This window comes from Pimephales promelas, chromosome 4 (assembly GCF_988280905.1).
Source record: "Pimephales promelas chromosome 4, fPimPro1.hap1.1, whole genome shotgun sequence".
Taxonomy (NCBI): domain Eukaryota; kingdom Metazoa; phylum Chordata; class Actinopteri; order Cypriniformes; family Leuciscidae; genus Pimephales; species Pimephales promelas.
Window position 1 is genome coordinate 43,371,594 of NC_142772.1, and position 24,369 is coordinate 43,395,962.

The following is a 24,369-nucleotide window of genomic DNA, read 5'->3' on the forward strand; positions in this document are numbered from 1 at the left end:
TAGGCAAAAATTATTTATTTGCTTCATGACCAAATTACAGCTTTCAAATAGCCTAAATATAGTGTTCAACAAATCACAAAACTCGTGGTTCGAATCATATTACGGTTTTTGATTCACATACTACACATACACGCATAAGAAAGTTACTGTTTGTTATGCGTGTGTGTAACTGTAGTGTAGGTACAGGCTTGTAATAATTAGGCCTAACTGTAAAATAACGTTGTTCTCTGTATAAATCAAAGTTGTGTTTTGCTGTTCGTTTAACTTAAAGTTATAGTTTACCCAAAAATGATGGTAATGTTGGAACTAGACAGTTGACAGCACCCATTGAATTCCATAGTAGAAAAAAAAAACGATTCCAAAATATTATGGAAGTCAATAGTCATTAGTCAACGTCAAGTTTTTCATTTCCAACATTCTTTAATAATGACTTTAAAGGGATAGAACATTTTGAAATTATGTTTTGATGTTTTAGCTTACCTCAAGGGCATCCAAGATGTAGGTGTCTTTGTTTCCACAGTATTGTCAATTTTGACATTTTTCGGTCAAACTGTTCTTGTCTGTCAGTCATATAATTGAGGTTTAGGGGGTCTACATCAAAGAGCATGCACAGAGAAGTCCAAATTAAACATGATTTAATGACTTGTAAATGTAAGTACACATTGGTGGCCTAAGACACAAAACAAGCGGTTTGAGTGAGAAAATGAACAGTATTTCTAACGTTTTTACCTCTTGTTACCACAGTCACGTCCAAGAACCTGTTGAGCGATGACCAATTCTAGTAGGCTACATTTAATATTTATTAACATCATTAGGCCTAACATTTACACAAATCAAATAATAAAGTTTTTTTTCCCTCCTGTAAATGCTTTGTACACAGAAATGTATAACTTATAGGCTACTGTACTGTTTGTCACCCCTTTACCTCAGCAGTGTTGGGGATAACGCAGTATATGTAAACAGATTTTTTAAGTAGCCTAACTGGTAAAGCAACATATCCATTTTAAATTTTAAAAATATCATTTCGTTCGTAACTTACATTTTAAAATAAGTAACGCCAGTAGGCCTACTCTGTTTTCCCATTTATAATCCAACACCTGTTGAAAAAACAAATTGAGGGGAAAGGCGCAGGTGTGGATTTGCCTTTCATTCAGCGTTAAACTTATTTATTTCACTTTTGATGCAAAAGGGTCTTAACATTTGCAAAAAATATAGGCTATATTTATATTTTTGTTATTAAAAACAAGCAAGCCCAGGCCAGGTGAGAAAAAGTTATAAAAGTAACGCAACACATTCCTGTTCCTGTAACGTGCTTAATGCTTAAACTGAACTCAGTTCGTGTTGCAATATGATCTGTTAATCATTTTCTAACTATTAGATTCATAATTTTGTAAAATCAGGATGACCAACCCATCATAAATCCCGATTTATCAACAGATTACCCTCGTCTGACTTTGTAAATTAAGGCATCTTTAAAACCTCTTGAGAACTGAAGTGTGTAACTTCTATCTCTATGGTAACCACTCTCCGCTCCCTGCCCACGTGATCTGCTCCGTTACTTCCTGCGGCAACACTCTCGCTCGCGCTACCTCTGCTGCTCCTGCAGTCAGTCAGTCTCACCACGCGCAGATTACTATCACTACATATATATGCCAGTAAACAACGTTCCAGCCGTCCCTTTCCTTTCACTCTGACGCCAAGTCTTCGGTTTCGTTTAAACACGTCGCTTATACTGCCACTCGCCGTGTTTTTTCAACCGAGGAGCTTTTTCCTGATCTTTATAATCTGCTTTGGGTAAGAAAAGAGCGTTTGTTGTGCGTGTAAAGGCAGCTCAGTTTCTCAGAAATGGCGACAGCTGCGGTATCTGCCCCTACTGGCGGCGGCTCGAACCCCGGATCCGGTGCCGAGTTGGTCCGCGGTCAGGCTTTCGATGTCGGGCCGCGTTACAGCAACCTCTCGTACATCGGAGAAGGTGCATACGGCATGGTTTGGTAAGATGCATTAATACTTGTAAACATGTTACAATTTGTCATCGTTGTTTTTCCCGAGTATGTTTAATTTTCTTGCTTGGATTTGTTCATTCAATCACAGCGCTATGCTCGTTGACATGGACGTGCTGCTTTCTCTTGAAACCAGTTGCATGCACTTTTCTTTTTTATGCTGGACTTTTAAGCATTTTCCCCCTGAGTTTTAGATTTGCATTGACTGAAAGAGACAAGTTCACACAGAGTCTGACATCTGTCAAAGCAGCTCTGATCATGCAGCTATTGGAAATTCATTATTCATTCATTTTGCATTGTAAATTTAGTTTGTATGCTGTCTTTATCTCTCTCTCTGTCAAACGTATTTTCTTTATTTTAACTATCAACTTGATGGCATTGTAATTAAATTTAATTGATGTAGGCTACTTCCCACTAAATGTAATATCACACAATTGCTTTGCACTGACTTGCAGAAACGTGCATGTTATTTTATGCACTCGTGCATGATCTCTGGGTCAGTTCCAATCTGTAAATTGCTAAAACCAGACATCAGGCATTGATTCACTTTATGTATATATAGACGTGAAATTTGCGCAGTGCTTTTCCAGGAATGTCAAGGTGGCAGGGCTCTCCAGGGCGGCGTGGGCGCGGGCTCCCCAAGGTTGTGCAAAAGTGGTAGGAACAAGAGGCACTTGGATGCATTTCGCTGTTGGATCTGCCCACGAAAAACAGTTGAAATTGATAGTCCTTGAGTTGGATCTACTCTAACTTTAACCGTTGGCTAGAGTGGATCAGCATCATTTTTTCCCAAAATAAATCTATCACCAGGCTCCCAAGACTTGGTGAATGTTACCTAATTTGTAAGTCGAATACGTATACAGCTAGATTTCTACAGTGGTGTTGAAATCGTATAACAAAGGAGAATTGTTCTGGTTAAGTTTCAAGTTAGCTTTGTTACAGTTGAGAGACTGCTGGCTCAAATTTGCAGTCTGATCGCCCATCTGTTCTGGTGAGAGGAGTCCGTTGGCTAAACGAATGAGCTCATCGCTGGCAGGCCTAGTTTTGCTCTTCTCGCACGGATGAATGAATGGTTCACACCCACTTCCAACAGCTACAGACTAGAACAAGCCACCCTGGGTTGACTGTCATATGGACGTGTAGGCCTGTAACATGTTGTGCTGAACAGGCTGCAACAGTACTGAAGCCTTTATGCAGCCTTGCTTTTGACTGACAACAACAGCCTTTGCAAAAGAGTTTGAGCTAAGAAGAATGTCGATTGATAATTGAAATCAATACGATGTTATACTGTGTGGGGATGGGGATAAACATGCACGGCTTGCTGTCATTTATTAAGACAAGGTGTCTTAAATGTTGTACCCTTGCAAGTCCTGCAAGGATTGTTGTTGGGTAAGATTTGTGTTTTTGAAAGAAGTCTCTGATACTTTGGGGTGGGGTGAGTGGGGGTGGGACGTTTTGTTATGTTAAACAGCAGTACAATCCAGGGCTCCAGGGTCCAGATTAACTTTTCCAGTGGTTGAACTGGTGCTACCAACTTTCTCAGTTGGTCGCACCAGCATTTGATTTGGTCGCACCTTTTTTTTTTTTTTTTTTTTTGCTACATGCCATGGGATTAATCAATGCATGCTGATGAATAGTGGTTTTAATGGACCAAAGCTAGCAAAGGCTTTCTGGGTTGCAATATAAATACCTGATATTATTGCCAAATTTCTGGATTTTCATGAATTTTGTACAGTCATTTTAAGCATTTTACATTTGAATTATATACAATCTATTTAAATTTGAATCATTATCTATTTTCTATCAGCATCATCTTTCTATCTTTTAAAACATCATTAAACATTCAAATGTATTCATGACATTTTAAAAGATTAGAGTATTATAATAAGCTAATACAGATTTTTCGTTATCAAAGTGTATAGTTGTAACAAAAATCAGAAATCTCACACTCCTTACCTTCTGCATTTTATAATGATTTCCTTTTCCTCAGTCGAGCGATTACTCTCATCTAATCGCTTTAAAAAAAAGACGTAGGATGGGGCACGCTGTTTTGTGAGACATTTTAATTTTTATATGCCTTAATCCGTGTATTCGTAATTGGCGCGTTCCACCATCAACGTGCAATGCGCGTGACGTCTACGTTCGTCAATAAATAAACCGCACGTGTCTTACGGAAGAACACTGTAGCCGGAGCTACTTCTCTCCATTAAAGGGTTAGTTCACCCAAAAATGAAAATTCTGTCAGTATTTACTCACCCTCATGTTGTTCCAACCCCGTAAGACCTTCGTTCATCTTCGGAACACAAATTAAGATATTTAAGATATTAAGATCGCTCCTGCATACAGTCCATAGGCTTCTTAAGGGACTGGCTCTTGCTGTCCTCGAAAAGTCATTAAAGACATCGTTAAAATAGTCCAAGTGACTACAGGGGCTCAATCTTAAGTTTATCAAACGACGAGAACACTTTTGTGCGCAAAAAAACAACAAAAATAACGACTTTATTTCAACTATTCGTTTATTTCTCCCTCTGCGCGAGTCAGGTTACTAGCTTAATAGCGTAAGCTTCTGTCATTGTACGTCACACGCATCACACACACATGACCAGCGTCGGCCAATAGTGAGCCTACGTGTGACGTAGCTCTACGCAATCACACTACGTTAACTGACTACAGGCTCATGGAGAAGGAAGTGAATAGTTGAAATAAAGTCGTTATTTTTGTTGTTTTTTTGCGCACAAAAGTGTTCTCGTCGTTTGATAAACTTAAGATTGAGCCCCTGTAGTCACTTGGACTATTTTAACGATGTCTTTAATGACTTTTCGAGGACAACAAGAGCCAGTCCCTCAAGAAGCCTATGGACTGTATGCTGGAGCGATCTTAATATCTTAAATATCTTAATTTGTGTTCCGAAGATGAACGAAGGTCTTACGGGGTTGGAACAACATGAGGGTGAGTAAATACTGACAGAATTTTCATTTTTGGGTGAACTAACCCTTTAATATCTATGGCGAGTCACGCAGGCACTGGGCAACTCCGCATCCGAGTCGACTCCGGGATAAAATAGTCCCCGAATATAAACGCTTATTATAGGCGTGATTCAGCAGGATAAGTCAAAAACACGGTTTGGAAAATGGATTCATGATTTAGCCTATTTTGAACATAAATTACGGACTGCAGCAGCTGATACAACGGCGTTCACTCGCACATGTGACCACATAAAATTTTAACTCGCACATTCTCAAAAAATGGTTGCATATGCGACCAATTTGGTTGCAGTCTGGAATCCTGCAATCCATGGAACGCACTGCATTCTATCCCTCACAGCCTTGTTTTCATTCCCGTTAAAAATTAAATAAGGCACTACCCTGACTAAAGTCTATAAGAGTAATATCCTTTGATTCCCTCTGAGAGGGAATTTGACCTAATAGTTCCTTTTAATTCAGTTCGTCAATTGAGGTGATTACCGTTTTTGCCGTATTCTACAGATGCGGTTTCACTGTCCTTAAAATGCTGCACTGCCGATTTGGGATTTCGCTTTTGTGCATTGCACTCCTGTGTCCACAAGGAAGCGTTTCGTGTCACCGCCATCCTGTCCTGTATTATGCAAAACGAGACATGCTGCTGCCAGTAATGCAAGTCATAAACAATAGGCTGTTTGATCGCAATCAGAAACCAAATCACCAATTTCCTTCGAATATGAACGTTTACTGTTGCAGGAGCATTGCAGCAGATATTCGCAACTGATGACGTCCACTTGCGATCTTGGATCGGCTTTGTATACCAGACTCATTTGTAAACACAAAACCGTTCCAGTAACTGCAACTGCGGGTCAGTTTCCTCCAAAACAATCCACCGGCCCGGCATTCGTTGAGAGGCCCCCTGTGATGTAATAGCTTGAGAATGTGGAGTTTAGCTGTGTTACTGAGGGAGGTTGGGAACATGCTGGGTTTCAGTTTTAAACCAGAGAGCGAGTGAATGAGTGAAGTGAGGGCAGGAAATGAAAGGGAAGGGGCGGGTAAGTGGATTTAGGAATGGAGAAAGTGAGGCGAAAGGCTGCAGTCCTTTTTGTTGTTCTGCTGCACTGAACCGGTGATTCCTGTAAATGTGTGTGTGTGTACACGCGCTTGTGCTCATTGTTTAACAGCGTCTAATTACTGGAGGTGACATTCTCTGTAGATTCACATGACAAGTAATTAAGCTGTATTATCGAGACTTAAATACAGCTTTTAGTGTTTTGGGTATAAATGAACGAGATGTTAAATATATTGAACACGTTGGTTGAACACGTGCCTACATAGCGGTAGTTTGCAAACGTTTTGCGGATCTTCAGTGTCTTAGAAAGGGTCCATTGACTGCTTTGAGATGCGTCCATAATCAATTTCAAAGCATCACTAAATAATTTGATTTTGCATGCTAGGCTAGACCATAGGCTTCATTCATAAGTAATAGATACTTAAATAAACAATTATCCGCTAACAGTTTACAATAAGGTCTCATTTGTTAGCATTAGTTAATCCATTAGCTAACATGAACTAACAACAAGGAATATATTTTCACAACTTTATTCATCTTTTTTCTATTATCCGACTATCAATTACCAGGCCAATGGACATATCCAAGCTATTATTGATATTATTAATAATAAAATCTGTAGAAGTATTGTTCATTGTTAGTTCATGTTAACGAATAAAAAACCTTAGTGTGACCTTATGTGTTACCAAATATCTCGTAAACATTTCTGTTAAAAGTTTTCTGGATTGATCACATATTCCAGAGGTAGTTAATGCAGTTTGTTTTTGCCTTTGGCTCAAGTTTATGACTTGAATGATGTAAGTCTGTTTTGAGAAATATATTTGCCTTTTTCACCTATGACTGAATGAATTGTTGTAAAAGAAAAATATTGCCTCTTTCAGGTCTACAAATCGTTTGCTGATATATCTCTTACGTTTTATGTTGTAGTATGTTTATTGTATGTCTGTTTAATTACTTTTTAGGCTGCTTTTAGGGCTGTCAAACGATTAATCGCATCCAAAATAAAAGTTTGTTTACATAATATATGTGGGTGGGTGCACTGTGCATAATTATTTTATATATATATAAATATACACACATGCTTGTATATATTTAAGAAATATTTTCATGTATATACTATATATAGATTTATATATAATTTATATTATATATAAATATTTTATATATAAATAATATTTTTTTCTTAAATATACATGCATGTGTGTGTATTTATTTATACACACACAAAATAATTATACACCGTGCACCCACATATATTATGTAAACACAAACTTTTATTTTGGATGCGATTAATCGTTTGACAGCCCTAATTTATTTATTAGGGGCTGTTCAATTGATGCGCAATACTTGTTGGCTGTTGGCTCTGAAGACCGCAGAGATTATGTTGTGTGTGTTCTAATCCTTTGATTTTGACTACAGTATGTTTTCACTCGCCGGCTTAATTCTCAAGTGTTGCGACACTTATGTGGTGTGCTGTTCTTGCAGAAGTGGCTCTGTGGGTAGTGGCTCTAAACCATGAGGAGGAATGCTGCAGGATTGACTAGCAGTTCCAGTTCCTCTGGGCATGACCCTGTCTCTGTACTTCATAGTTTTTCTCGGTCCTATGGTCATAACACAGACGTAATTTATTGTATTTGTTGATTTATTTCACTTAGCACGCATTCATTTGTGGAAAATACTGGAGCATAATGATCTAGTATCAATTTTATTCTGCACTGTAAGTTCACAGCATTTTTTCCCCTTTATTTTATGCAAACGGCTTTTATAAATGTCATAAAAGCATCTTTCCGCTAATTGGGTGGCTTCTGGTTTATTTTGTGAAATTACTTTATTCAGAATTTTGTGGTAGCACTCCAAGAATACACTTTCAGTTTCCAGAAAAGAGCCAATAGATGCTTTGAAATGTGTAATAATAGCACACAGAACATTCATTTGTAATATGTTTAAGATGATTATCTGGTAAGACTTTACAATAAGGTCTCATCATTAGTTAACATTAGTTCATGCATTAACTAACGTGAAGTAGCAACGAGCAATATTTTTTACAGCATTTATTAATCTTGTTAATGTTACTTAAAATACAGTTCTTTGTTTTTAAATAGTTGCAGTGCAATAACGTTTTTTAACCTTTTACGTTTTCAAAATGTATTAGTAAATGTTGACACTAAATTAAACTAAGATGAATTAATAGTGTAGAAATTTAGTTTGTTGTTAATTCATGACAAATGAAACCTTATTGCGACTTTAGGTGATATCAGTCATCTCAGTTATATTGTGCTTTTAGTAATACAGTTAGTTCTTTTGCTTATTAGATAATTATATTAATTTTCCTACATTGAGGGTAAGAGTTTCCTGTAGCTGCGACCATTAAATGCGTCACTTTGGCTTTTCTCTCTATGGCTGTTTGCTTTAGCAGGTTGACTCACTCATTCAGTGGCATGTTATCTATAGTAAATCGAGACCTGTGCCTTCGTTGCAAATAGCACCTCTTCATTATTGTTCAAATTACGAATAATAATTACTATTTTGACTGTTTGTCCACTTGAGCTTGAGTTCAGTAAATGCAGTCTGTTTGTGCAGGTCGAATTTCCTGTGATAAGAATTGAATGTTTCTGTTTTTCTTTGTGCGTAGCAAGAGCTGCCAACTCTCACGCATTGGCCGCGAGACACGCGCATTTGACTGGTTTCACACTCTCACATGTCACACCCCCGATTTCTCACACTGAAGTGTCAACCTGGTCGGTCAAATGCCTTGAAGATGAAGTTGTTGAGCCACTAGTGATCGACTAGTTATGCAGCAAATTAGTTCAAATCTCCCGGAATCTAGAGCGAGCGCGCAAGACCGAGATTGCGCTCCAAACAGTGTAGCGCGCGCACGGCAGAGAGGGAAAGCCAGCGAGCACTTGTTACTTGGCCTGCCAACATAGATTATATTAACCTTAGGGCTGCACGGTTCAGATCAGATTTTATTTGTGACCACCAGACCACCATTTCTGCTTCTCGATTATTCAAGCATAAAAGTCTTTGATATTTGCAAAACATGAATCTCTACAATGTTTGCTGAATAAATGCGCTTGCACAAACTTTGTGCTGGAATACACTTTTTTTTTTTTTGCTGTTTTAATATAAACCATTAACATGATTTAAATTTCCAAGTAATATTATGAATTTTACAGTTTGAGATGCTTCTTAAGGTTTTCAGAGTTTTCATAGTACTGAGCAACACGGTTGATATTTGAAATCAACCCAAACAAATTTCCTTTCATTGCTCCATCCTAATATCATTATTTTCTAGGGCTGGGTATTGACACAAATTTCACAATTCGATTTCGATTCACAAGCTTGCAATTCGATTTCGATTCCGATTCAATATTGATTATTTTGGATATCAGTTACAATAAATGGCAAATTTTCTCAAGGAAATCAAATCTCTTAACTAATGCTGTAAACTATGGGAGTCTAGTTGTAGCCTACTAGGCTTCATTAGCCTAATATGAAGGTAATAATTAACTGTTTTGTAGCTATACAAACACTTAAATTACACTTATTTATTTTTATAATAAGAAGATTATATTAAATATAAACATTTAAATGGTGGCTGTCATAAAAACTTGCCAGATTTATTCAAATATGCATTAAATATTGAAGAACATTAAGATTATAAAGCATATGTAATATGGTGTATATATTTAGCAAAATGCTCCTCTCTGGAGTTATTTTTTCTAGCTGACTAACGAGTTTATGTGAGTATTCAGCTGTTTAACTGACGTCTTTCCACGGTTGAAACACTGATTGAACGAATCAATGTGAAATGATACAGATTTCGATACTCTTATCTTTTAACACACTTTCAGATGCTCATTCATGTTTATTTCGCGCTGTAACTGGAAAATTATTAAGCCGGAAGAGAGATCAGCGCTGCTGCTTCTCTTGAGCTGTGCCAGAGCGATCTCACGCCACAGCGCCAAAACGTCATTTATGTTTTTGAATTTCTAAAGAAAATGGACGTAATTTGAAATTTGAGACTTTGTTTCATATCAATAGTAACAAAGGACAAAGATTATTGCGTTTTTTTGGATGCACGCAGCCGCGATACAATGTTCCATTCATTCAAATGAAACAGGATGACCAATCGATTCTTGAGATTTAAGAATCGATATCGGTTCGTAAAAATGAGAATCGATTAATATCGAGAAATCAATATTTATTACCCAGCCCTATTATTTTCTAATATTAACACAGGTCCTAAAGCACTTGTCTGATCATAACCCTTCTTTTTTCAGTGATATTCCTCTGACTTTTTCTCTTTTGTAATGTCTCTCAGCCATCTCTCTTTTTCTTCAAATCTCCCTCTTGCTCACTCTCTACTGCTGATTGGCTACAAATGTGTCGTGCTGCTAAGACCAGTCCAATTTCAGAAGTTTTTCTCAGAAATCACCTACTGCACCTTTAATGTACAAAACATGGTAAAATCAGGGAAGTAGATAAGGTAAAGTAAACCCTCATTATGAGTTGTTTCCTTTATTTGTGTTTACATGAAAGTGAAATAATTCTAAAATGTCACACACAAAAAAGACTCTACTGCACAGCAGACTCTGCGCCCGAGATCGCTACAGTGCAGACTAGGGCTGCACGATGTATCATTTTAGCATCGATATCGCGATGTGCACATCCACGATAGTCACATCGCAAGGATGTGCGATGTCACTTATAGGGATCGTAGTTAATCCTTGATTCGTGATCAGTAGGCTATGTGCCAGCAGCTCTGTGGCCCGTAACGCTTGTGATTTCACGGATTAACTGCAAAGTTTAACCATCATAGTGTTAGAGTTTATCAATTTGCAAGTCCTGTCAGTTTAAACATCAAGTGCAAGAAGCTGGAACTTGAGCGCTGTTTTTTGTCTGCCTTACTAAAGCACATTTTTGTCCCGGCAAAGCTTGACCCGTGAATGATGTAGATGATGATGAGTCTGCGCTCGTTTAACTGAGAGAGTGAATATCCTGGTCATGCGTACACTCACCATGTAGTTTTTCACCAAGAATTCCCATGTTTAACAATTATTTTTAAAAGAAGCTGCAATAATGCAAGCTGATTGCTTTAGCAGAAGCAAATACCATTAACAACCTCGTAGCTCACAATAAATCTGTCTTTTAAAGGTTAAGAAGTTTTCATTTAAAATCAATGTCCTTATGGAGAAAATGTATGTTTTTACAGTTACTTAAGGAACCCAACTTTGCACTCTGTTGTATGTCCAATAATTACACTTACTTTAATGCACCCTTGTGTGTGTGTGTGCGCACAAATGCACAGACAAATATATTAGTCAATGCATGTACAAGCTCACACATGCCTGCATTTATACACACACACACACACACAATGTTTGAGTGCAGGCTGTGTGGCTACTGCCTGGGTTGTGCCTCCATGCCAAACTCTGCCACGGTGCCAGTCTCCATAGCAACCCTTCTGCCAAGGACGTCAATCCACCGTCACATGAACCAGCCTGACCAGGAGGAGTGTCAGAAGGAGCAGGCAAACGAGGGAGCGAAAGAAATTAGAGGAAAGAGAGGGAGAGTGTTTAATTTTGTTCTTATTTGCATTGTTGGTTTTGCAGACTTTAAGGCATGTCAAGAACATGCCCATATCAGGGTGGAAAATAACTTGTTTCACGTTTAATGGTTGCAATTCAAGATTTACTTATTATTAGTCTTGTTTGCCAAATTTCGAAGGCAATGTTCACTATGGTACAACCATTAATAAACTTCTAGTAATGGCTTAATATAGAAACACTTTGGGCACAGCACAAACCTTCCTTTGCCATTAAAAAACTACTGTCAGGATTTACTAAAGACACACATTTAAAAAATGCGGACAGGTTTATTTTTGCGGCTGACGTTAATGCATGGGCGGAAACTACTTAAATGAATCATGCAAGGTGATTTACTAAGGTTTGTGCTTGTCAATTTTACTGGTATTTGCACCGTTATTTACTGCCCCCCAAAAAAGCTAAACCTGTGTTCAACTTCTTTAATTTTGCACGTCGTCAGTGGATCACGCTCAGAACTTTCCACTCCCTTCTGAGTTTTTATGGTTTTGCGCTCTCATGCTAATTTGCCCTGTTTAGTAAATCTGGCCCTTAATATAGAACCTTAAGTGTTCTGTCTGGCGCTTCATACATTTTCCAATGGGATTATTTTATGGATTTAGTTTTAATTAATTGAATTTGTTTTTTTATTTTGAATCTTTGAAATTGAATCAAGAACCCTAGGATTCTATTTAGAACCCCATTGAACCTGTTGCATCGCGGTGATGACTTTTCCCCTGGCAAACTCCCCTCACATTTCCTTCTTCAAATGTAAAAAGCTAGTTTTGTGAAGTAAGGCCTGTTTGATCCGCTTGTTCAGTCTCCAAAGAATGGTGAAACATTCAAACTAGTTGATGTCTTTAAGATTTTCTGGTTTATAGAATGTGAAAAGCTTTTTATTGGCACAGCTGTAAATGTGCAGGCGTTCTAGGTTAGGAACAGAAAAGAAAGGATTATCCAGCCTTGTGGTGTCCCGGCCCCATTTCGACGAGATTTAGAAGCGCCTTCACCCTCAGAAGGTGCATTGAAATAGAAGCATCTCTGTTTTCTTGATGCATTTGGAGAAGCATGCTAAAAGGGATCTTATGAGTCCACAAATAGGCATTGAAAACACATATATAATGCCATTTTGCATAACACATCTAAATGGGTGAATCTTATGGTACAGAACAACTGTGTTTCACCCCAAAAACCAAATGAAAGTAATTTAATTTTTTAGGGTTTGGATACTATATGACGTTTTTTTTTTAATGACAGTAAAATACATACACTCCCAGTTCTCATTAATGTAATGCAAATGATCTCATTCTCATTACTGTAAGAAATAACTACAATCAATAAATTAACTTCTTGTCATTATGATTATTGTTATTTATTAATTTATCCATTATATTTTATTTTGATATGAAATAAAACACATTCCTCCCAGTTCTCATTACCGTAATGCAACTTATCTCATTCTCATTACTCGAATGTGGAAAAAAAACCTCCACATTAAATTATGAAGTATTTATGCATTGTAATATTTGTTGTACTGCCTTTAACGTCTGGTAATTTTATTCGAATAAAATATTGAATATTTTGACTAAACGACATCTTCTGAACCCGTTATGGTAATGAGAAATTGGGGTGAAAAAATGTGCCTTATAGGTATGAAAAATGTCACAATGCAAAATATTTTAATGGCTTATATATTCATTTAATTATTATTTATTTAACTGCCTAAAGTAGTAGCAACTTAACTTGGCTACTCGCTCTAACGTTAACTTAAAATGTGTGCTATACTATTAAGCACATATCCATGTGTTTGTGCAGAGTGTTGAAGCTAATGTATTAGCCGGCGCGATCACTTGCGTTTTTTCCTGATAACAGCGAAACAACTTAAAATACTCCATAATTTTTGGTCATACAGATGAGAGTAATAAATCATTCACAATGTAGAGGGTCTACTTTTATTTGTGTAAACCCGCAATAGCAAAATGTTGTGCTTTTGTAAAGTGAATACGAAAAGAATATGCTCTTTCTGCCTAACTGAAGCGCCTCACAAAAATAAAACGAAACTAGGCTACTTGCGTCACAAACATGAAAAATATAGGCCTATCTATAGAAATGTCTACTTTTGAATGAACCAATTCAAATGGAAAACAAATACTCTGATTATGTAATGTAATCCGTATGAAAGGTGCATTTCTCTCTAAAGGCTCGTCCACTATACTGCGGAGATGATCAGCATCGTCAACTTCATCTTTGCAGCCGACACTGACTCAGAAAACACTAGTTTATTAAATAATTTAAATGTTTCCTTGCTATTTTTCCGACACATTTATAATCATTCGCAACTTTTGCCGGTGCTATGCAAGCTATGCATTCGCTTGAGCTCGGAATAGGCATGTTACGCCTATATTAAAGGTTTAGTATTCCTCCCCAGTATTTAAGTAATTCAATTAATATAAACGTGCGATTAGTCAACTAACGGCTTAAATTACTATTAGTCAACTAGAAAAATCTTTAGTCAGGGGTAGCCCTGGTATTTATGTATTGTAATGTTTGTTGTACTCCCTTTAACATCATCTGATTTCTGATTTCATTTTTTAAAAATATGATTAAAAAAACTTTTGGCCCTATTATGTTAATGAGAATTTTGGGCAAAGAAATGTGCTTGTTTAACAATCGTGATGAAGTCAAGATGGAAATAATTGGAAGAGTCAAATGAATTAATTATTATTATTGTTATTATGATTAAAGAAAATCTGAACTTGAAATTTACGCAAATCACACCGTTCATAAGTTAAAACAGTTATACTAAAGTCTTTTTGAGTGGCTTTGCCGCCTTATCCAGTTGTTTCAAATAGACCTTCAGCTACACCTCACAGAGAGTTTGTGCTGATTTTCATTCTTCAAGATCTTCACATGCAGCAGTCATTCCCCTCCACAGTTTCCACGCAGACCCTGCTTTATTTATAGACATTTTTATTATTTGGTGGCATGACAGCACGCCATTGGAGCGTCTTTTTCCCCCTCCTCTTTAGCACCAAGGGTATCTGGCATTGTCAGAGCATTGTGTAAATTCACTACGAACGTTCAGCCTGTCTCCGCCCACCTCCTTCACATTACCATGGCAACAGCCTGTTGCATAACTCCTAACCACAAAGTCTCGCCTGTCCATCTCCGTGGAAACCATTCCTCTCTCCCTTTTTCTTGCTGTCTTGCTATGTCTCTCAATCTCTGCTTCTCTCTCTCTTTTATGGTCTTTCTTAACCGCTGCGTAATTTCTCCACTTTCTGCCTTTTAGAGTGTGGTGTGTACAGTGCCAGCCAGATGCTCGATCCGTGAACTTTACACTTGTCAAGATCGAAATCTGCAACTACAACAAAAAAACAAAAAAAAACTCCAAGCATATTGAGCCATGGTGTGAAAATGCCAGTTTAAATACAGCCGTTCCACAATAAATTGTGACCTGCTTGACCATGTTTCTGTTGTGCGAGAGAAAATGGTGCAGATGTTGCATTATCGGTGCACCTGACACAGATTTGGCATTAACAATGTGTCAGCAGTACTTAGAGTTAGGAGAAACCATTTGAATCAGGTCGTGGTTATGATGAAGATGAGATTGAATCTTCAAATTCTTAGCATTCATGAAGCCAATGTGAGAAGAGTGACGCACGCAAAGCCATGTCTAGCTAAAGGTTAGGGGTGATTGACTGGAAAATCAATTATTTATTTATTTGAACTATTACTAACTTTAAATAGCTGTAATAATTGTTCTTTTATATGGTCTAATTTAAAAAAATGATGCAAGGTGTTTTTTTTTTAATAATAAAAATCCATCATTAATATTATCATCATTATTCTTTTTGAAAACTTTAGTTGGGTAACTTAAGTCACATTAAAACTGTCTTGTAAATGTTTGTTTTTTTAACATTTGTGTTTTTTTTGTGCATCTTGTCAAATGCTAACAATGTTAACTATTCATTAAATATATTATTATTACTATTCTTTTTGAAAATATTATATATTATGTCTTCTTACTTCTTAAATGCTCAAAATATGAAAATGTGTCATTAGAATAATTTTACGTTTTTAAAACATGATAAATCTAAAGTCTGTATCTGAATGTTTGTTTGATTTATCTATTACATTTTTTTAATTGTAAATTTTAGATTTTTAATTTTATACATAATATTAAGGTCATAACTGTCTTGGAAGCTTTTTTACTATTATTATTTGTACTACTAATATTTGTACTTAAAAAATCTATGATAAATCAAAACAGATCACAACAAAATCACAAGCAATTTTTTGAAATAAGTATTTCGTGAATCTTTTTTTTGTTTGTTTTACACACGTTTTGATCATTCTTCAATCCTTCAAACATAACTTCCACCACGACCCTTTGTCCACATTTACAGTACATTGTGTAACTGTTTTAAAGAAACTTTTCTAAAAGTGCGCAGAAGCAGAAGTGCCCACAATTGAAAAGTCATCTATGTTCACATTGTCTTTTCCACTGTATTACACCTCTTATATAGTGTACTTGACACTTGGTGTTATATTTTTTGTGCAGTAGTCTTTTATTCTCTGATGAATGAGCTATTATGTTTTGTAACTAAAGCCGGATTCACACTGTACTATATTGGCCATGATTTGCCTGTCTGAGACAAATGTTGAAATATTCCCCGGATCCTAGGTCAAAATCTGAAGTCAAATTTAAATTTGACCTCAGATGAAATTGTGCCAGTGTCAGAAGTTTTGACCCATTGTCTTGCATTGTGGCTTCACTTCTCCCTGAGAAAACCGTCAAATACTAAACCAGAACCTGATGATGCAATAAGCGAGACAACAACAAACTTGCTCCACTTTGCTTATTTTCTTCTTCCATTTTTTTTCTTTTCAAGACACAATTTAAAATTAGTGCTAGAGATCGTTTTTGTTTGCAAGCCACCATTTCTATGCCGTATGTAAATGCAGCTCACATCACTGAAAGCGTCACGGATTATCTGACAACAAACGCGTACAGTCCGACTGTGATCCTACAGTGTGACATGGCTTACAGCGGGGATCATGTTCGTACAGTCTGACAAGCAACAGTCGTTTAGGACTATTATTAGTTGTACAGTGTGAACCCAGTTTAAGAAAAAAGATGCTTGATCTGAAGATGTCTCCACTTTTGCTTCTTTTCAGCTCAGCGTATGATCGTGACAATAAAGTGCGTGTGGCGATAAAGAAGATCAGTCCGTTTGAGCACCAGACGTACTGTCAGCGCACACTCCGTGAGATTAAGATCCTGCTCCGCTTCAAGCACGAGAACATCATCAGCATCAATGACATCATCCGCACACCCACCATCGACCAGATGAAAGACGTGTATCCTTTTTATTTTAACCTGGAAATAAACAACGTTTTAGGATTTTGAAAACGCTTTGCAATGCAGCACGAGCAAAAAAAGAGCAGCTGAGTGTACACTAATTTACTTAGCAATGGTGCTAACACTTTACAATAATTAGTTAACATTAGTAAAAATGAACTACACTTCTACAGCATTAATTATTCTTTAATGTAAATTTCAACATTATTAAAATCAAATGTTTTAGTTGTTAACAGTAGTTACATGAACAAACAATGAACAGATATATTTTTATTTACTAAAGTTAACAAAGATTAGCAAACACAGTAACTAATGTATGCTAATGCTTTGTCCATGTTAGATAATACATTAACAAATGAGACCTTATTCTTACTTGAAGGGGGGGGGGGGGGGCATAAGACTAACATGACACCTTCATAATCATGCCATGACATATGTTATGAATATGAAGGAAGTTTTATGCATGTTTATGACAACTGTCATTAAGTGTCGCTCAGTTATGACATTTTTAATGCAAATATGACATTGTTTGAGATGACACCTTGACATAAACCAATGTCTTTGTCATGACAAATTGACATTACTAAGATAACACAACCTGTCATAAACATGATTAATTATCAAACTTAAGAAACCACTTAGCTTTATTGGTTAACGTTACATTAAACTGTCAAGTGGTTGGTTTTGACATAGGCTGTCATGAACCCATTATAACTTTTTAATGACAAATTAAATTAGTACCACTGTAGTTGAGGTCACAAAAAATATTAATGACACAGTTATAAAGGCCTCATGACAGCCAATGTCAAAGCCAACCACATGACAGTTTAACTTCATTTTATGTCAAGTTGTCCTGACAAAGACACTGACAGGTTATGATGTTATGGTTTATGTGAGGATTTTATAACAAAGACATCTTAAACAATGTACTTGCATTTAAAATGTCATTATTGAGTGAAAGACACTTCCCATAAACATGCATAAACCTTACTTCATTTTCAAGACATATGTCATGTCATGGTTATAAAGGTGTTATGTCAGTCTTATGCACACCCCTTCAAGTAAAGTGTTACCCATTTTTTTTGTTCAGCTTTTTAAATATGAATGTTCAGGCTGAAAATACGGGCAGTGTGTTCCAGCTGTGTAGGCTGAGACAATGCAAAAATCTCTAGTAAAGAGTTAATTTAAGGCCTGAAATCAATAGTCGGTAGGCGTGTGTATAGTGAGAGTAGTTTTGTATGATCTAATCGCTGGGGTGTTCTTGTGTGATTCACTTCAGGCCAGAACTTCTGTTGAAGGGAGTACAAACACAATTTTCTTTCTTGTGCTTCTATTTCCTCGTGAAAGGCGTGTGCTTTTTGTTGTTGTGTTTTTAAATATCCAGGAGCTTTTAGTTAGTCAAAGCCTGAAATAAACAAAGATTTATTACTTCCCATTGTTAGTAGGCATGGGATTTGTGAGCTGTTTAATTGAATCTGATTCTGTTCTGTAAGACTATTACAGTTCTGTAGTGATTCCATTTACATGTTGAGGAATAAATCGTGTATATATATATATATATATATATATATATATATATATATATATATATATATATATAATATATATATATATAAAAAAGGTCAAATTTTAGGATTTACTGGCATATACACTAGAGTTATATGAAAGTAATATAGTAAAATATTATTACAATTTGAGGGTTTTATATTTTAACATAAGGATAATATGTTTTACAAATATTAATATAGACCATTTCACAAGATGTAAACAACACTGGTCCAGAAGCACTTCCTGTTTCAGTTTGTAACTGTTTTCTTTATTTCACATGTAAAGAAAACATCTTAAAGATGTTTGTTTAACTTTTTGATTCAGTTGTATATGTTCTGTTGGTTGTATTTTATCCCAGCTTTTATGTAGTGTTAAAAGACTGAAACAGGAAGTGCTTCTGGACCAGTGTTGTTTACATCTTGTGAAATGGTCTATACTGTATTTTAAAATAAAATGTATTCATGTGATCAAAGTTGAATTTTCAGCATCATTACTCAAGTCTTCAATATCACATGATCCTTCAGAAATCATTCTAACATGTTGATTGGCTGCTCAAGAAACATTTCTTAATATTATCAATGTTGGAATCAGTTGTGATCAGTTGTTAATTTTTCTTTGAAGAACAAAAGAACAGCATTTATTTTAAATATAAATCTTTTGTAACATTAAATGTCACTTTTCATCAATTTAACGCATCCTTAAATTTGTTTTAGAAAGAAAAAAATTGACTGACCCCAAAATTTTGAGCAGTGGTGTAGATATCTAAAAGCTTATGGACATTGAATAAAACCCCAAAACCCCTTTTGAAAACATTTTGATAGATGGGTCAGACTTAATCTGTAGAAGTTGCGTATGGTGAAAGTAAGAACATTTTCAGATTTAAAGTTCAAAAAGGTTCAGAAGATTCTCACATTAAATGTAATGTGTTACTTCAACTGGCTGCCCATACTGAGATCATATACTTAGACTGTCTAAAAAGCTTATGCAACCTTTTCTGAACCCCAAGCTTTGTGTTTGACCTTGACATTGACAAACCATAGCTACATTGTACAGGATCTGATGGAGACAGACTTATACAAGCTGTTGAAGACGCAGCACTTGAGCAATGACCACATCTGTTACTTCCTGTACCAGATCTTGCGCGGCCTGAAGTACATCCACTCGGCAAACGTTCTCCACCGAGACCTGAAGCCATCTAACCTTTTGCTCAACACTACTTGTGACCTCAAGGTGAAGCACAATACAGTTCTAAGCCATCGTGCCATTTTAAACACATTTAAAGGTTGTGTGCCATTTCTGCGCCACCAAATGGAATTGAAAAGCACATAATTTCTATTTCACTAATATTATTTTCTATAAATGTTAAATATGACGCTATTCCATTTAAAAAAACAGCTTGTCCATACAACATTTAAAAATGTAAATGCATACATTTTTTTATATGTAAAAAAAAAGTTAATCATTTTAGACTTTTCTGCAGTTTCAGACATAGCTGTATAGTATGAGAAAGTAATTTAACAAAGGAAAAATAACACCCTTAAACAGGGCTTGACATTAACTTTTTCGCCTACACACCACTGTGTCTTGTGGATTACAAATTTACTAGCCACTCATTACAAAGTTACTAGCCACTCAGCCACAGCATTTTTACTGGCCACTATTTTGACATTATACCATGAGGAAAAACTGCCATATAGATATTTTTAACATTATCTCATAATTTGGCAGCAGGTATTTTAGGCTGCTGTCACTTTAAGACCCCTTTATACTGTTACACGTGCGTTTTCTTTCTCAACTGTTTCATTCACTTAAACATAACTGACTGTTTATGTGAATACTCGCCAAACCCAGCTTTTTGACATTGTTTTGTGTGTATTTGACAGTTTAATCGCAATAAGCAATGAAAACGAATTCAATTTAGTACCGAGACGCGGCTTTATGTGCTGCATTGTGTGTGTGAGCACTGAGTAAAATTATGTGCGATCTCACGCCGAAATTCAAGCCCTGTAACAGCAACAATATTCATCCAGAGCAAGTTAAATGAGTGGGAGGCGGGTTTATGTGTCAACTCGCTGTCAGAGAGAATCATGAGAGAGCAAGAAAACTGCGGAAAATGAGTAACAAGTGTTTTTCAGTATCGAAAAATCTATATTTTTAAAATACTACGTTAATTGCATTTACTTCATTTCAGATGCCTTTTAAAAGACAACAATTGAAACATGTATATATTATAAATCAAATTGAACTAGCTAGTAGGAGTGACCGAGTTACTGCTGAAATCCACCCGCATTTGGCATCAGCCCTGCCTTTATTGAATTAAATTCACAGCAGGCTCAGCTTGGAAATTCACATATGTCTGTAACCTCTTTGTTATTGCTTATTTGATCTTAGATCTGTGATTTTGGGCTCGCCCGGGTGGCCGATCCAGACCATGACCACACCGGCTTCCTGACGGAGTACGTAGCTACACGCTGGTACCGCGCACCAGAGATTATGCTCAATTCTAAGGTGAGGTGTTGCCTCAAGCGTTTGTTTGGTTGCTCTGTGCGACCGTCAGTCAGCAGTTTGGTGTTCAGCCATTACATTTGTAAGAAATTAATTCAGGTCTGGCAATGTCTGAGTATTACTGACGTGTATATATTCTCTCTCCTGAAGTATTACTTAAAGGGATGGTTCACTTTAAAATAAATTTTTGATATGTTTTAGCTTATGGAGGTTTATGGTCACCACCTCAAAGAGCATGCACAGAGAAGTCCAAATTACTAGTGACTGTGATTACAAGAGGTAAAAACGGTATAAATACTGTTCGTTTTCTCACACAAACCGCTCGTTTAGTGTCTTAGGTCATCAATGTGTACTTACATTTACGAGTCATTAAATCGTGTTTAATTTGGACTTCTCTGTGCATGCTCTTTGAGGTGGTGACCATAGACCTCCATTATATGACTGACAGACAAGAACGGTTTGATGTAAAAATATCAAAATTGAAAATACTTTGGAAACAGACACCTACATCTTGGATGCCCTTGAGGTAAGCTAAAACATATCAAAAATTAATTTAAAAGTGAACTATCCCTTTAATGTTCAAATCCTTAGTTAGAGGACATATATACTATTATACATTTTAAGTTGGCGTTTATCTTTATATTTTTTAGATATCATTTAGGTTGAATTTTTTTTGTAATTTTTGTTGTGTGCTTTTTTTTTGTCATTTTAATTAGTTTTTATATTTCCAACTTATTTGTAATTTTTAATGTTTTCCAGTGAGTCATTTTAGTATTTGAACTTAAACGTATTACAGTTACTTGCCAAAACAACATTTCTAAGTTTTGTTGTAATCTAATATTTATATTTAGTTTTAATTCATCTTTATTTTAATTGGTAACACTTTACAATAAGGTTTCATTTGTTAATATTAGATAACTACATTAGTTAACATGAACTAACAATGAACACTAATAATTCTACAGCATATCTCTACACAATCTTAGCATTACTGATACACTTTAAAGATAAAAAGTTGCATCTGTTAATATTATTAGTTAAGACCTAACATGAATGCTGTGAAAATATGATTTGTTCATTGTTAGGTCATGTTAGTTAATGCATTTACTAATGTTAACATATGAGGCTGTATTGTAAAGTGTTAAAACAAGATGTTTTACATAGATTCGTTTTTTTTTTTGTTTTGTTTTTTACTGATAAAAACCCTGAATTAGAACAATGGTTTTTTTTTTCTTAAATAAATTAATGCTTTTAAATATGGTGCAATATTCATGTACCATGGGACTTCCTAGATTGCCATATCATATTACTATATGTACCCCCAAAAAATGCATTATAAAAACACTTTTGTCTCTCTCTCAGGGTTACACTAAGTCCATTGATATATGGTCGGTTGGTTGTATTCTGGCTGAGATGCTTTCGAATAGACCCATCTTCCCTGGGAAACACTATCTGGACCAGCTTAACCACATCTTAGGTAAACATCCCGGTGGACTTTATATATTTCCCTGCATGCAGCGTTTGACGTCACAGCTCAGAATAGCCACTAGTAAAGGGGTTGGGTGTATGATGTCATTTTCCTGCAAGTATTCTATAGTGTCTTTAGTCACATGACATTTATTGCTGTTTGGAACTCAAAAAGCTGTAGATTTCAAGTCATGCATTTCCAAAACTGCATTGAGATGAATAGGAACTCTAACCGATAGGTTTCCTGGGTATCTAGCATTTATAAACCTGTTGCCAACAAAGGCGATGCTTTAAGGGCTCCCTGTGGAAGAAATTAAGACTAAAAATAAATTATAATAATTTAATTTTTCTTATTTTTTTTTTTATTTAATAAAGTTAAATGAGTCATATTGGTGCATTTTTAGCCAAATTGTGCAGCCCTACAGACAAGCACAGCAAACCTGGAGCTAATTAAAAAATAAAGCATTTTAAACCATAATCACAATTTGTATCTAAAAAAATTTGCAATTAGATTTTCCACCAAATCATGCAGCTCTAATTGCAAACTTTTCATGTGTATTGCTGAGGTTCAGCTGAGTACTTAAATTACATGGGACATATTCAGTACTAAACTCTACATTTTGTAAATCGAAATCAAACTCCTCTTCTAAATATACTTTATTTTTTTATATTTATACTTTTTTTTTTATGTTATCTGAAATGGAAATCATGCTCACTCTGAATAATTGATACACATTGAGCGCTTTTTTTCAAAAGCTCAGCATAGGCCATTCATCTCCGAGTTGAAACATGATGCATTGTGGTCAGTTTTGCACCGTAAGACTGAGATAAGCATTTGATGGTTATCTCCAAGAAGGCTTAATCATCATTTCCCTTGCAAGACGAAGCGCATCAATGTCAGTCGCTTCCCTTCTCTTTATTTTTCCTTTCTCCGTCTGTTGCATCATGAGTTCAAAAACTCAGTGTTTCCTGTCAGAGATGCTGTTGATTTTGACCCTGCAACGAGCTGATAACGTTGTGCATGCTGCTACGTGTGTTTTCCCATAGTGATGGCTCCTGAAGAGACGATCTGTGTTAGTAACACTTTCTCCCATTAACGTGTGTGTCTTTGAACCGTCTGGCCTGTGTGAGCAGATGTTTCCCTGTTGATAACGCTACTTATTTCCTCATTTAGATCGCAAGTGCACATTAGCTTGTCGCACTGGGTTATTGTTGTACCGTCTTTCATTCTCTGAACACTTATTTTTCTTGCATATATTCAAATCGGAGTCCACAGCAACCAAAAATAAGTGTCATCTTGTAGTTGGGTTATTAAATGTAGCAATTGTTGTTTAGTCATTTCAAATGAAATACTATAGGCTGATTTTCTTACTATACTTAGATTTCCACATGCAAATGACCTCCTTTATGATTGGCTAACCTCCATGTTGTAGTGTCACATTGTCATCAATCACTGCTACTGAATAGTTATGCAAACATGAGCAGTTCTATGTTAATGAGCTCATGGTGCTGCAGAATGAACCGTTTTTGTAGTTTAGTTTTCATAAATGGTCTGAGTGACTGGACTCGGTTTTGTGAATGTTTGGTTTTTTAAATAGTACACTAAAAAGATAAAGGAATTAATACTTTTATAGCATTAAATTGATCATATATTTTTATGTCAAATAAATGTTGTTCTTTTGAACGTTTGAAAAAAGTATATTACGTTTTCCACAAAAATATTAGGCAGCACAACTGTTTTCAACATTGATAATAATCGAAAATGTTTCCTGAGCAGCAAATCAGCATATTAGAGTGATTTCTGAAGGGTCATGTGACACTGAATACTGGAGTAATGATGCTGAAAATTCAGCTTTTGATCATAGGA

At 36.0% G+C, this 24,369-nt stretch overlaps 1 protein-coding gene across 1 annotated transcript in view; it reads left to right on the plus strand.

The window, feature by feature from the left end:
* The first annotated feature begins 1,583 nt into the window (after positions 1-1,583).
* The window catches only part of mapk1 (mitogen-activated protein kinase 1), a 30,477-nt gene continuing 7,691 nt past the window's right edge, over positions 1,584-24,369 (plus strand). Inside the window, exons 1-5 of the mRNA XM_039659008.2 lie at positions 1,584-1,991; positions 16,799-16,981; positions 19,571-19,760; positions 20,922-21,038; positions 22,398-22,512. Coding sequence (XP_039514942.1) covers positions 1,846-1,991; positions 16,799-16,981; positions 19,571-19,760; positions 20,922-21,038; positions 22,398-22,512 — 751 coding nt within the window. The 5' untranslated portion in view covers positions 1,584-1,845. The remainder of the gene's footprint in view (positions 1,992-16,798; positions 16,982-19,570; positions 19,761-20,921; positions 21,039-22,397; positions 22,513-24,369) is intronic.